This window comes from Pseudorasbora parva, chromosome 24 (assembly GCF_024679245.1).
Source record: "Pseudorasbora parva isolate DD20220531a chromosome 24, ASM2467924v1, whole genome shotgun sequence".
Lineage (NCBI taxonomy): Eukaryota > Metazoa > Chordata > Actinopteri > Cypriniformes > Gobionidae > Pseudorasbora > Pseudorasbora parva.
In genome coordinates this window covers 6,541,622-6,555,085 of record NC_090195.1, presented here as the reverse complement: position 1 = coordinate 6,555,085, position 13,464 = coordinate 6,541,622, and the positions used below count along the sequence as shown (strand labels likewise).

At 37.4% G+C, this 13,464-nt stretch overlaps 1 protein-coding gene across 2 annotated transcripts in view; it reads right to left on the bottom strand.

The window, feature by feature from the left end:
- LOC137063328 (epidermal growth factor receptor-like) overlaps positions 1-13,464 on the bottom strand; it is a 38,459-nt gene that overhangs the window by 7,761 nt on the left and 17,234 nt on the right. Inside the window, exons 7-20 of one of the 2 annotated variants that reach the window (XM_067434398.1) lie at positions 12,715-12,856; positions 11,116-11,232; positions 10,870-10,996; positions 10,709-10,782; positions 7,488-7,578; positions 7,166-7,368; positions 6,920-7,052; positions 5,923-6,013; positions 5,501-5,658; positions 5,111-5,149; positions 4,109-4,250; positions 3,911-4,033; positions 3,556-3,654; positions 3,288-3,473 (exon numbers count right to left, since the gene is read on the bottom strand). In XM_067434398.1, the coding sequence (XP_067290499.1) occupies positions 3,288-3,473; positions 3,556-3,654; positions 3,911-4,033; positions 4,109-4,250; positions 5,111-5,149; positions 5,501-5,658; positions 5,923-6,013; positions 6,920-7,052; positions 7,166-7,368; positions 7,488-7,578; positions 10,709-10,782; positions 10,870-10,996; positions 11,116-11,232; positions 12,715-12,856 (1,725 nt within the window). Of the gene's footprint in view, positions 1-3,287; positions 3,474-3,555; positions 3,655-3,910; positions 4,034-4,108; positions 4,251-5,110; positions 5,150-5,500; positions 5,659-5,922; positions 6,014-6,919; positions 7,053-7,165; positions 7,369-7,487; positions 7,579-10,708; positions 10,783-10,869; positions 10,997-11,115; positions 11,233-12,714; positions 12,857-13,464 lie in introns of those variants that run through there. The other variant, XR_010901370.1, reaches the window with a different exon arrangement.

The window sequence follows — 13,464 nt, the reverse complement described above, 5'->3', positions numbered from 1 at the left end:
CTCTCCAAACCGAACCATCATCTGTAAAGAATGATCGCCTTTTAAGCGCGGCAGGTTGACGCATATAGAGAAGAGCGAAATGTTTGAATTTGCATGTTAACTCAAATGTTTTATTTTTATTTTCACCACTTTCGTTATTTTGGCTAGATATTTGGTTTGATTGGCATTTGAACTGAATTTAGAAATGCTTTGGAAAAGAAAAAATTGGCATTTAATAAACAAAATAATTTTTTTTTAAATGGAGACCGCGTTTGGAGTAAGTGCATGCAAAATAATTAGTTCCCCGAGTCCACAAATAAAAATAGACAGTTTATAGTATATAATTATGTCTTGAACTCATCTGTATAGCTAAAAATGACAAGAGTATTGTAAATTGTTTCATCTCTCTTAAGGAAAACTGAGAACGTCGGCGCTTTTATCGGCCGTGGGTTAAAGAAAACAGCCTAACTACGAAACTAAATAGGCTGCGTTTAGGCCTAAACATTAGCCTGTAATATTATTATTTTAATGTATATGTTGGTTATGAAAAGTGAGCAGCATGAGTAAGAATCGCAATATGTTTGAGACCTGGAGAGTCACATGATTTTGATCACTTCGAGTTTTATTTTCTAGAAAGTCTTTCTTAAAAAATACATTTAGTTTTGTATAAATTGTATTTTTATTTTGATCGATGTTTCATCAATTAAATGCCTGTTTATTAGATAAGAAGCAAACTAAGATCGTCTGGAATGGATTGACGTGCGTAACTGGCCAGTTTCCTCTGCCTTTGAGTAAGGCTGAAAATACAGGCTGACTCTTTCTGCTTTAATACATTTCTTGAATATATGTCTTAATTACAGTATATATAGTCTGTAGTCCTTATTAGGAAAAAATATATGTCCTTTTAACTACATTATCTTGTTATTACGACACAATTGAGTGGAAAATATAATATAGGCCTATAGGCCCTATGTTGCAGCAATGCGTCACCGCAACAGGTGACATGTAAATGCGAAAAAAACGTTTCCATTGCAGTTTTGCGAAAATGTCCTTTTTCGAATCGCCTGAAAAACCACCTCATGAGAGCGTAAAAACTTTTTTGCGATATATGGGAGTTTTTGCGAAATTGCCGCGTTTCCATTGGGCGTATTTTCAATTCGCAATTTCAATTTGCGCAATTTGAAGGGTAATGGAAACGCGCTTACTGTTTGTTCATTGGCCAGAGGAGAACTGGCCCCCCGACTGAGCCTGGTTTTTCCAAAGGTTTTTCAATCCATGAAAAATGGGTATTGAATGATAATTGAAATGAGCTGGATGACATCACAGTTTTCTCCAGAGTGGCTGTACAGCCGAATCAAATTCTGTAGCATTATTTTCCTGCACAGTTACCACTGTGAAGCTGCTTTGAAACAATTTGCATTGTAAAAAGTACTATATAAATAAAGGTGACAAGATTTATACACAATTGTTCAAGTAAATCATTTTTTTAAAGAAATTATCCCTTTTTTATTTCAGCAAGAATGCATTATAATGATTAAAAGTAACAGTAAAGATATGTACCATGTTATTAGAGATTTCTATTTGGCATAATTGCTTTTCTTTTTAACTTTCTACTCATAAAAGAATCCTGAAATTATCATAGTTTCCGCAAAAAAAATAAGCAGCAACTGTTTTTAACATTGATAATAATAATATATGTTTAATTTATTCTCATTTTTGAGCAGTGAATCAGCACATTAGAATGTTTTCTGAAGGATATTTTAAATATATATTACAATAGAAAACAATAGTTATTATAAATTGTAATATTATTTCACAATATTACTGTTTTTACTGTATTTATGATCAAATAAATGCAGTATTGTGAGCATAAGAGACTTCTTTCAAAAACATTAAAACTTTTACACTTTCAAAACCCCCTAATATGTATACAGTGAGAAAAATAAGTATTTGAACACCCTACTATTTTGCAACTTCTCCCAGTTAGAAATTATGGAGGGGTCTGAAATTGTCATCGTAGGTGCATGTCCACTGTTAGACATAATCAACAACAAAAAATCCAGAAATCACAATGTATGATTTTTTAAACTATTTATTTGTATGATACAGCTGCAAATAATTATTTGAACACCTGCCTATCAGCTAGAATTCTGACCCTCAAAGACCTGTTAGTCTGCCTTTAAAATGTCCACCACCACTCCATTTATTATCCTAAATTAGATGCACCTGCCTGAGGTCGTTAGCTGCATTCAGATACCTGTCCACCCCATACAATCAGTAAGAATCCAACTACTAACATGGCCAAGACCAAAGAGCTGTCCAAAGACACTAGAGACAAAATTGTACACCTCCACGAGGCTGGAAAGGGCTACGGGGAAATTGCCAAGCAGCTTGGTGAACAAAGTTACACTGTTGGGGCAATCATTAGAAAATAGAAGAAGCTAAACAGGACTGTCGATCTCCCTCGGACTGGGGCTCCATGCAAGATCTCACCTCGTGGAGTCTCAATGATCCTAAAAAAAGGTGAGAATCAGCCCAGAACTACATGGGAGGAGCTGGTCAATGACCTGAAAAGAACTGGGACCACCGTTTCCAAGGTTACGGTTGGTAATACAGACGTCATGGTTTGAAATCATGCATGGCACGGAAGGTTCCCCTGCTTAAACCAGCACGTCTTATGTTTGCTAATGACCATTTGGATGATCCAGAGGAGTCCGTCAAACTCTGTGTTTCTCAGCGACAGGCCAGAAACCTGACTGATCTAGAGAAGATCTGTGTGGAGTGGGCCAAAATCATAAAAAATCCCTCCTGCAGTGTGTGCAAACCTGGTGAAAAACTACAGAGAAACGTTTGACCTCTGTAATAGCAAACAAAGACTACTGTACCAAATATTAACATTGATTTTCTCAGGTTTTCAAATACTTATTTGCATCTGTATCATACAAATAAATAGTTTAAAAAATCATAGATTGTGATTTCTGGATTTTCTTTTTTAGATTATGTCTCTCACAGTGGACATGTACCTACGATGACATTTTCAGACACCTCCATGATTTGTGGGGGAGAACTTGCAAAATAGCAGGGTGTTCAAATACTTATTTTCCTCACTGTATATATATTTTATATATAATTTATTTTTCTTTTTTTTACTTTCTAGACTTTAAATATCTACTTGAAACATGTAATGCACATAAATATGTTTCTATCCTGGTCAAAATAAATAGTTGTTACATTAACAACTGCTGTCAATGTTTGTATATTGAGGGTTGACAGCTGACATACAGTAGGACACGCAACTTTGAACTCACCTTGGCTATCTGCACGCACCAGTTTAACAGAGTCTGTGAGCTGATATTGTCCTTATTCTCCCGTACGTAATCCAGCAGGCAGCCGAAAGGCATAATCTGAGTTATGAGCTGGACGTTGGATGTGAGGCATATTCCCAACAGACGACACACGTGAGGATGATCAACACCGGCCATCACATATGCCTCCTGAAACATTAAAATACAAGTTTAAATTCCAAGGTCATCAGGGACAATTGTAAAAGATTAGTAAAAATGGCATGATACCCACATCCAAGATCTCTTTGTTGGCTTTGGGTGATGCGACCTCTCTCAAAACTTTGATAGCAACAGGAATTTTCACATCCTCACCCTCTGGAATCCACAATCCCTAGGAGAAAAGCATGTAAGACTTATTATTTCTTATTATTTAAGGAAATATTTCTTCCATGTTTACTGAGGACTTTTAAGTTCTCGACTTCTGTAATTTAAATCAGGAACTTCAGAAAAGAAAATAGAGGGAATGTGTGTTATGTGGATATTAGTCCATATGTAGACTTTAAATGTCTGAGTTACACATCTAATACATCAAAGCTTTGTTAGGTCTGATGAATTACTGTAATGTGCTTTTTATTTTATGAATGTACCTTAAAGACTGTGCCAAATGCTCCAGACCCAAGGACTTTTATTTTCTTCAGTTCTGTTTCCTTTAGGATGCGAAGGAGAGCCTGGTTGGGCGCTTCACCACTGGGAGTCAGCGGTTCGACCAACTGAAGAATCATGTAAATATGGTTAGATTGGGGTTTCATTCATAGTTTAATCTTTGATACACTTTTAGGGCTTACCTCTCTCTCCTGAAGGAGGCGCCGTAGGGTCCTCTTTCGTTGGATGTGTCGTCGGCGGAAGATGACGAAGATGAAAAGGACGAGGACCATAATCATCAGCATGACTCCGACAATGCCAGCCGCCACTACAGGCATGTGAGATCTACAGAGAGTATAACAGGTCATTTACCTTCATAAAAACATTTCATATGAATCCATTAACTTAAAGTCAGCAAATGAAACATATTCCTGTAAAAACTTAACCCCAGAGCTGTCTGGAGCACATTTATAATGGAATGGATACACTTTTTGGGATTCAAATTTTGGGCTGCTATTCACTACCATTATAAAGCTTGGAAGAGCCAGAACATGTTTTAATATAACTCTGATTGTATTCGTCTGAAAGAAGAATGTCATATACACTTAGGATGACTTGGGGGGAAAGTAAATCATGGGGTAATTTTCATTTTTGGATTAACTATTCCTTTAATTTTATTCATTTAGAACTGATTGATTGTAAAACCAAAAAAATTGAATCATATTATATATATATATATATATATATATTATATATATATATTTTTTTATTATTATTATTTTTTTTATTATGGCTAAATGTAGCTTAAAACAATGTCTACAAAACTATATGCTTATTAGACATTAACCAAAATGAAACTGTGCTCTCATGGTGATGTCAGCAGACAGTTTTGTATTTTTTTGTATTGATGAGTTGTGCACAATAACATCAGTCAAGTTTGATTTCATGTTAACTTCAATTCGGGAAAACCAGAGAAAACATGGGCTACATATACACACAGCAAAGACGAGCTAAATGAGATTACAAGGGGTGTGGTGAATGGGAAACACCTGGGGAGACTAATCAACATGAAAAACTACAAGAACTACAAAAACCCCACAGGAAACAGGACACAGAAACAATGCACAGATAAACTTCAACATAAAAGTCTCACAGAGTGCCAGAAACAGAACCGATGTGACATAAAAGCCCATAAACTACTGTACCCTTTTGGTTCACAACCATCCAATCCTGGTCCACTGCACCTATAATAACATAAACGTTTGACTATTAGTGATAGTCTATTTTGTGACCCCATAGTATTCTATTTCTGCTTGTTTAAAACCAACTGGTTTCTGTTATCCATTAACTAATATATAAATATCAATATAAATAATTTATATAATTTAAATAATAATAATACTTACAATCATTTTAAATTCAATTTGCTTTAATAATTTTTTATCAGCAATATTTACTTGTTAATGTAATAAATCTCAGTGTTTGTGGAAACACTGGAATAATTATAATGTACCAGTTGTGGAAAAATAATAATAGTAATTGTTTCTATAATAACTATAATCATTATTATTCAAGAAGGTTTAATTTGTTCCTACCCTTGCGTGCAGTTAGGATGGCATGGCTGACACTGTCCGGTTTTGTCTGGGTACGTCCAGACAAGTCGGTTATTAAAGCCTTGCACACCTTGAGCACACTGTGTGACGCAGTGAGATCCATCTTTGAAGTGAGCACATTCAGTACACCGATCAGCTCCCTAGAAAGAGAGAAACAACATTCACATTGCAAACATTTCATATGTCTGACCTCTATTAGTTATTAGTACCATTATTAATTTACACTCAGATGAAAATGAGTGGTGGTTGTCAGTGTCGCTAAAAATATTATTTATACTTTTTTCACTGAAGATTTACACCATCAAGGTAGGGTTAGGGGTTTGCACAGATCCTCAGTTTAGATCTCTAGCAAGAGTGAGTAAGTCATTAATAATACAATTTATATGTGCATTGAAACGACATACCGATCCAGAGCAGCTTGCTGTCCCGTTCATAATCTTGCATTCAGGGTCACATTGCAAACACACGTTCTCTGACATGTACTCGCGGGGGTCTCTGTAGAAACATTAGAATGCAACAGTCAGTTTACGGAAGTAAAAAAGCAATTCATTTTCTCCATTGGGAAATTGATTTTTTTTATGACAACTCATATGCCTTAAAAACAAACATTTCACAGATTCACACTTGCATATAACCCTGTAGAGCTAAGGTTATGCATATTTGGCGTGCTGTCCAAGGGGAGGGCCCTGAGCTAGGAATTTGTCCCAAACCCAGAGTACCCCCCACCCCAGGTTGGAACCTGTGGTGGTGGAGGGATGCTGACTCTGTTAAATCTGCTGTAAATATACCTCTTATCGCGCTAATTGAGTTGATTAACTGAATGTTTCCATGTTAATTTGGTTATTTATCAAATTGAACATCCTCCTCCCGAACTTTGTTAATAAAACATACTGAAAGCTATAAGATTGTTAATAAGTTTTATATATATATATATATATGCTTTTTTTAAAGTAATCTGTTGGCATTATTTCAACTTATAACAAATAATGATTAACAGATGAATTTGTGGTGAAAAACTACATTTACCCATGATGCTGTACAGAAAATTCAACCAATCAGAGTTGCAACAAGCAAATAGTACCAAAAGAGCTTGAAGTAAACGGCAACTCCCATTAAGCACAGAAACTTACATAATCGAGTCATTAGATGGCTTGGTTCATGGCTTATAATGCTTTAACAAAGACTTTTATCAAATCCCTATGGATGGAAAATGAATGGAAAAAATATTTCTAGTAGCTACCAATGCTGCTGATCACTAATGCACACAAAGGCACATGCAAAAATTATGTAATGCATATTAAATGCATTAATTAAACAATGCTTTCCACTTTTTTAATCATAAGAAAAACAACTTATCAATTGTCAATATTTAATTATACGGACTAAATGTTGGACACTAACCCATCCAGCAGGTTGCAGTGACTGACACAGCGCTCCCTACGGCTTACATGCGGACAGAAGACGCACATGGACGGCCCCGGACCCCAGCAGCCTTCCTCTCCACACATACTGTCACAGGTATTGTTCTGCTGCTCTGAAGTGCAAAAAAAGAGACTCTGTAACCTGACCTGACTGAACCCAAAATTGTTTGCCAACAAATGAGTTATGTAAAACTGAAATACAAAATATTTGAATGCAGTCCCGCACCACAGGTGTGCATTGCTGCGTTGTTTCCAGTGCGTACACTCTGTTTCTCAGATCTGAACAGCTTTGGCCAGTAGCTGCCGTCAGCGTAACAGAGTTGTTGGTTGTTTTTGACCACCACGTCACCGTCACTGATCTCCTTTAACGAATGCAGGCCGAGATATTCCAGGTGTGGAATATTTAAGGCGGCAAAACTGACGGTACCGCTGCATTCGTGGGAGGTGTAAAGAGAGGAACACTGGTTAAAGGTGAAGTGTTTATGGTATAAAAAGGTTTAATAAACAGAGAACATTAATTATTTGTAAGTTGACATGATGAAACGCACTGTTGTTTAGTTCTTCCTCTGATGATCTCCAGGTTCTCAAAGGGACTGAGAGATTTGAGGTGTTTGGGCCAGTCTTGGATTAACAGAAACCCTGAGAAAAATAAAATGGCACTTCTAAATAAGGCACCTTAAAATAATTGTACGGTTGTGTGTGTGTGTGTGTGTGTGTGTGTGTGTGTGTGTGTGTGTGTGTGTGTGTGTGTGTGTGTGTGTGTGTGTGTGTGTGTGTGTGTGTATATACAGTCTTGTTCAAAATAATAGCAGTACAATGTGACTAACCAGTATAATCAAGGTTTTTAGTATATTTTTTATTGCCACGTGGCAAACAAGTTACCAGTAGGTTCAGTAGATTGTCAGAAAACAAATGAGACCCAGCATTCATGATATGCACGCTCTTAAGGCTGTGCAATTGGGCAATTAGTTGAAAGGGGTGTGTTCAAAAAAATAGCAGTGTCTACCTTTGACTGTACAAACTCAAAACTATTTTGTACAAACATTTTTTTTTTTCTGGGATTTAGCAATCCTGTGAATCACTAAACTAATATTTAGTTGTATGACCACAGTTTTTTAAGACTGCTTGACATCTGTGTGGCATGGAGTCAACCAACTTGTGGCACCTCTCAGCTGTTATTCCACTCCATGATTCTTTAACAACATTCCACAATTCATTCACATTTCTTGGTTTTGCTTCAGAAACAGCATTTTTGATATCACCCCACAAGTTCTCAATTGGATTAAGGTCTGGAGATTGGGCTGGCCACTCCATAACATTAATTTTGTTGGTTTGGAACCAAGACTTTGCCCGTTTACTAGTGTGTTTTGGGTCATTGTCTTGTTGAAACAACCGTTTCAAGGGCATGTCCTCTTCAGCATAGGGCAACATGACCTCTTCAAGTATTTTAACATATGCAAACTGATCCATGATCCCTGGTATGCGATAAATAGGCCCAACACCATAGTAGGAGAAACATGCCCATATCATGATGCTTGCACCTCCATGCTTCACTGTCTTCACTGTGTACTGTGGCTTGAATTCAGAGTTTGGGGGTCGTCTCACAAACTGCCTGTGGCCCTTGGACCCAAAAAGAACAATTTTACTCTCATCAGTCCACAAAATGTTCCTCCATTTCTCTTTAGGCCAGTTGATGTGTTCTTTGGCAAATTGGAACCTCTTCTGCACATGCCTTTTTTTTAACAGAGGGACTTTGCGGGGGATTCTTGAAAATAGATTAGCTTCACACAGACGTCTTCTAACTGTCACAGTACTTACAGGTAACTCCAGACTGTCTTTGATCATCCTGGAGGTGATCATTGGCTGAGCCTTTGCCATTCTGGTTATTCTTCTATCCATTTTGATGGTTGTCTTCCGTTTTCTTCCACGTCTCTCTGGTTTTGCTCTCCATTTTAAGGCATTGGAGATCATTTTAGCTGAACAGCCTATCATTTTTTGCACCTCTTTATAGGTTTTCCCCTCTCTAATCAACTTTTTAATCAAAGTACGCTGTTCTTCTGAACAATGTCTTGAACGACCCATTTTCCTCAGCTTTCAAATGCATGTTCAACAAGTGTTGGCTTCATCCTTAAATAGGGGCCACCTGATTCACACCTGTTTCTTCACAAAATTGATGACCTCAGTGATTGAATGCCACACTGCTATTTTTTTGAACACACCCCTTTCAACTAATTCAACTAATCTCCCAATTGCACAGCCTTAAGAGCGTGCATATCATGAATGCTGGGTCTCATTTGTTTTCTGAGAATCTACTGAACCTACTGGTAACTTGTTTGCCACGTAGCAATAAAAAAATATACGAAAAACCTTGATTATTCTGGTTAGTCACATTGTACTGCTATTATTTTGAACAAGACTGTACATACACTGTTCAGGCATAACATCATGACCACTCACAGGTGAAGTGCATAACACTGATTATCTCTTCATCACGGCAACTGTTAGTGGGTGGGATATATTAGGCAAGTGAACATTTTGTCCTCAGATTTTATTGGTTAGAAGGGGGTAAAAATGACAAGCGTTTGACAAGGGCCAAATTGTGATGGCTAGATGACTGGGTCAGAACATCTCCGAAACTGCAGCTCTTGTGGGCTGTTCCCGGTCTGCAGTGGTCAGTATCTATCAAATGTGCTCCAAGGAAAGAACGGTGTTGAACCGACGACAGGGTCATGAGCGGCCAAGGCTCACTGATGCACATGGGGAGGCCTGTGCAAAGGCTGGCCTGTGTAGTCTGATCAAACAGACGAGCTACTGTAGCTCAAACTGCTCAAGAGGTTAATGCTGGTTCTGATAGAAAGGTGTCAGAATACACAGTTCATCGCAGTTTGCTGCGTATGGGGATTCATAGCTACAGACCAGTCAGGGTGCCCATGCTGACCCCAACCACTGCCGAAAGTGGGCAAGTGAGCATCAGAACTGGACCACAGAGCAATGGAAGAAGGTGGTCTGGTCTGATGAATCACGTTTTGTTTTACATCACATGAATGGCTGTGTGTGTGTTGCTTACCTGGGGAAAACATGGCTCTAGGATGCACTATGGGAAGTAGGCAAGCTGGCAGAGGCAGTGTGATGCTTTTGGCAATGTTCTGCTGGGAAAATTTTCTTCCATGGGAAGTTCCATCCATCCATGTATGTGGATGTTACTTTGACACGTACCTAAGCATTGTTGCAGATCTTCTAACCCTTTTATGGAAATGGTGTTCCCTGGTGGCTGTGGCTCTTTCAGCAGGATAATGCGGATAATTGAGGAACAAAACAAATTTGAGGTGTTGACTTGGCCTCCAAATTCCCCAGATCTCAATCCAATTGAGCATCTGTGGGATGTGCTGAACAAACAAATCTGTTCTATGGAGGCCCCACCTCGCAACTTACAGGACTTAAAGGATCTGCTCCTAACATCTAGTGCCAGATACCACAGCACACCTTCAGTGCAGTGTGAACTCCATTAAACATCCATTAAAGCATGCTGTGAACTTCTAGTGGAGTCCATGATATTACATGATCACCTTTCTAATATTGTGTTGGTCCCTCTTTGTTGCCAAAACAGCCTTGACCCGTCGAGGCATTTTTCCTGCTTCTACCACCTCAACTTTGAGGACAAAATGTTCACTTGCTGCCTAATATATCCCACCCACTAACAGGTGCCCATTAACAGTGGTCATAATGTTATACACCTGATCGGTGTAAATTATTCAGTTGTGTAGTTTACCTGATATTTCTTTGACTGTTTTGAAATAGTCGAGTTTCACAGGGTCCATGCTTGGAGTATTTGTAAAAACATCTCTTGAAAAACATTTGTGAAGAAAGCATAAGATTGAATGCATTGCATGAATAAGAGGTTAATTTTGTCTGTTGTCCATAAAATCTCACCCTTGAAAAGTCATCTTCATTATTGTAATGTGCCCATTTATTTTGGTGCAGTTGATAAACGAATCAATGTTGGTCGCGTTGACTGCAATCGTGTTAACAAGCGCCCCCGTTCCGAGACCATTACAGACTAAACCGAAAACACACATGGTCAACTCATTTCACATTTATTAGATATTCATGTCACGTAAATTATGTATATCAGAAATTAGAGGAAATTCAGTTTTAATTATTAATGATGTTGCTGACCTTTTGGGCACAAGCCATCACATTGTTTGCACTTCCTTATTCCGTTCTCCTCCACTTCATGCATGTTACTGCTGCAGGTACGGACGCAGGCATCGTGATCAGTCACCACAAAGTTGTCTGAAGCATAGAGAGGAGTTTAGAGTCATGTTTCAGTTGTATATCAATACTTCCAACTTGAATAAAACAACTAAAATAAAACCGACACAAATGAGACATACAGTAAGAGCATACAGCTGTAAAATGAACATGGAAATTATAGCTCTGATCATTTGGTTTTATGGGTCCTGCACACTGTGCGATTTTTCAAAATCCTTTGCGAATGTCCCTTGTCAGACTGTACGAACATGATCGCCATGTCACACTGTAAGATCTCAGTTGACATTAATGTCAGACTGCACGATAGTAAAGGCGTGCTAAAAACGGACGCGCACAAGAAAACTCACCCGGTGTTTTATATCCTCAATGAATGACGCGTTCGGTGAGCTGCATTACACGTGGGACTGAAATGCTGGCTACAAAGAAATCTCTAGCTCTCGTTTTGGTCATAGTTTGTCTTGAAAAACGGAGATATTTGACTATCGTCGTAGGAGAAGTCACACTGCAGGATTGTGTGCCAAATCTTCTGACACTGCCAGAATTTCGTCTGAGGTAAAATTTGATCGCAGCGCTCATTAATCGGCTGCCGGTGAACATGTCAAACTAACGACCAAAGACGTCAGATTTTAGCCTAGGATCTGAGGAATCTTTTAGGATTTGCTAAATTTGTCTCAGACGGCCAAATCGTTGCCAAAATCGCACAGTGTGCACCCGGCTTTAGGAGCATTTTGAATGTAGACTTTGGTATGAAATACAGTTTGAGACAATAGCTATGTTTCCATCCCCCTATTTTATGTGCACTTTGAGATATTGCATAACACTGGTTGGAAATGGCAAGATGAGCATAAATGTAAAAAATGTGCATTAATAACGAATGTGCTCAATTGAGGTGTATAAATGTTATGTGCATTACTGCATTAACAGCTTTTATTGTGTTTCGTCTATTTATGATGTTGGACAAAAGAGCCACAGTGGCTTCCCTGATCGAAGGAACTTCCATTTTATTACAGAAATTTTGTTCCAGTTACCGTAAATGTTTTATGCAATATTACAATTTTGCAGATAAGTTAAATACACAACTTTGAATGGATACAAAGTGTTGACATCTCTTCTAAAACTCTAGAGGAGACACATGAGATTGTTATTTTGCAATATATCTTATTTATACATTTTTATTAATATCTATTTATTAATAGGTCTACAGCAGTTTTCTGAAGTGTTTACTTAAAATAAACCTTGGCACCTCAGAGAACTTACAGTACTTTGTTTACATAGTAACCTCTGGGTGTGTCTTAGCTTGTATTTGCACACATAACTGATTAAAGACCAGTGTTATTTTTTGCCTCTGAATAATACTGGTGGTTGTTATACACAATAGCTGTATGTATTAGTCACTCCATGACTTTTGGGGCTCTTATTTTTACAAACTAAATGTTTTAATGAAAAGAAGAATTATTGTCAAAGTGATCTTAGTAATCTCGGATATATGAAAAGCAAACTTACAGGGGCACTTCTTCACACAGGTGGCTCCAAAGTTGTACTTCCCGTTGGGATTGGGAACGAGTTGGTGAGTGTTGGGGTTGTAGAGCATTAGACGTGGACACGCATCCTTGCACGTCCCATCATCCTGGAAGTCTCTGCAGGCCTGTAGAAGAAGAGACCGTACACAGTAAACATACACAAATATATATTCCAAAATAGGATAAAGTATATACTAAATAAATAAAACATTAGTGATCAAAATTGATGATTATAATTTGGCAAAAAAATTGAGTGAAACAATTTTTCAAAACATATAGTAATACAAATAAAATAAATAATTGAGTTGTAAAAAATAAAATGATAAACTATATAATAAAATATTAAATCATACAACAAAATATATATTTATATTAGTTTGTATATAAAATCGGTAATTTAAATGTTAAAAGTATAAAATTTAACACATTCAGCTTTTATAAGATGCTTAGAAAATATGTACCCAGTATTTATCTGCCATGTACCTTGTGCTTTACTAAACTATATTTAAACTTTATTTAACTCTTTCCCTGCCATTGATGAACATTTTTTGGCTTTCTGTATTTTCACTGTTATATGGTTATAAGGGGATGCTATTATGCATTAAAACACAGGTGAAGAAGCAGCAGAAACAATCAAAAAGCATATGTAAGCAGATGCATAATCAAAATAATGCGATCATTGACATTAAACAGCATATACATCAAAATTGCCTAATGTTTGGGTTGTTGATGG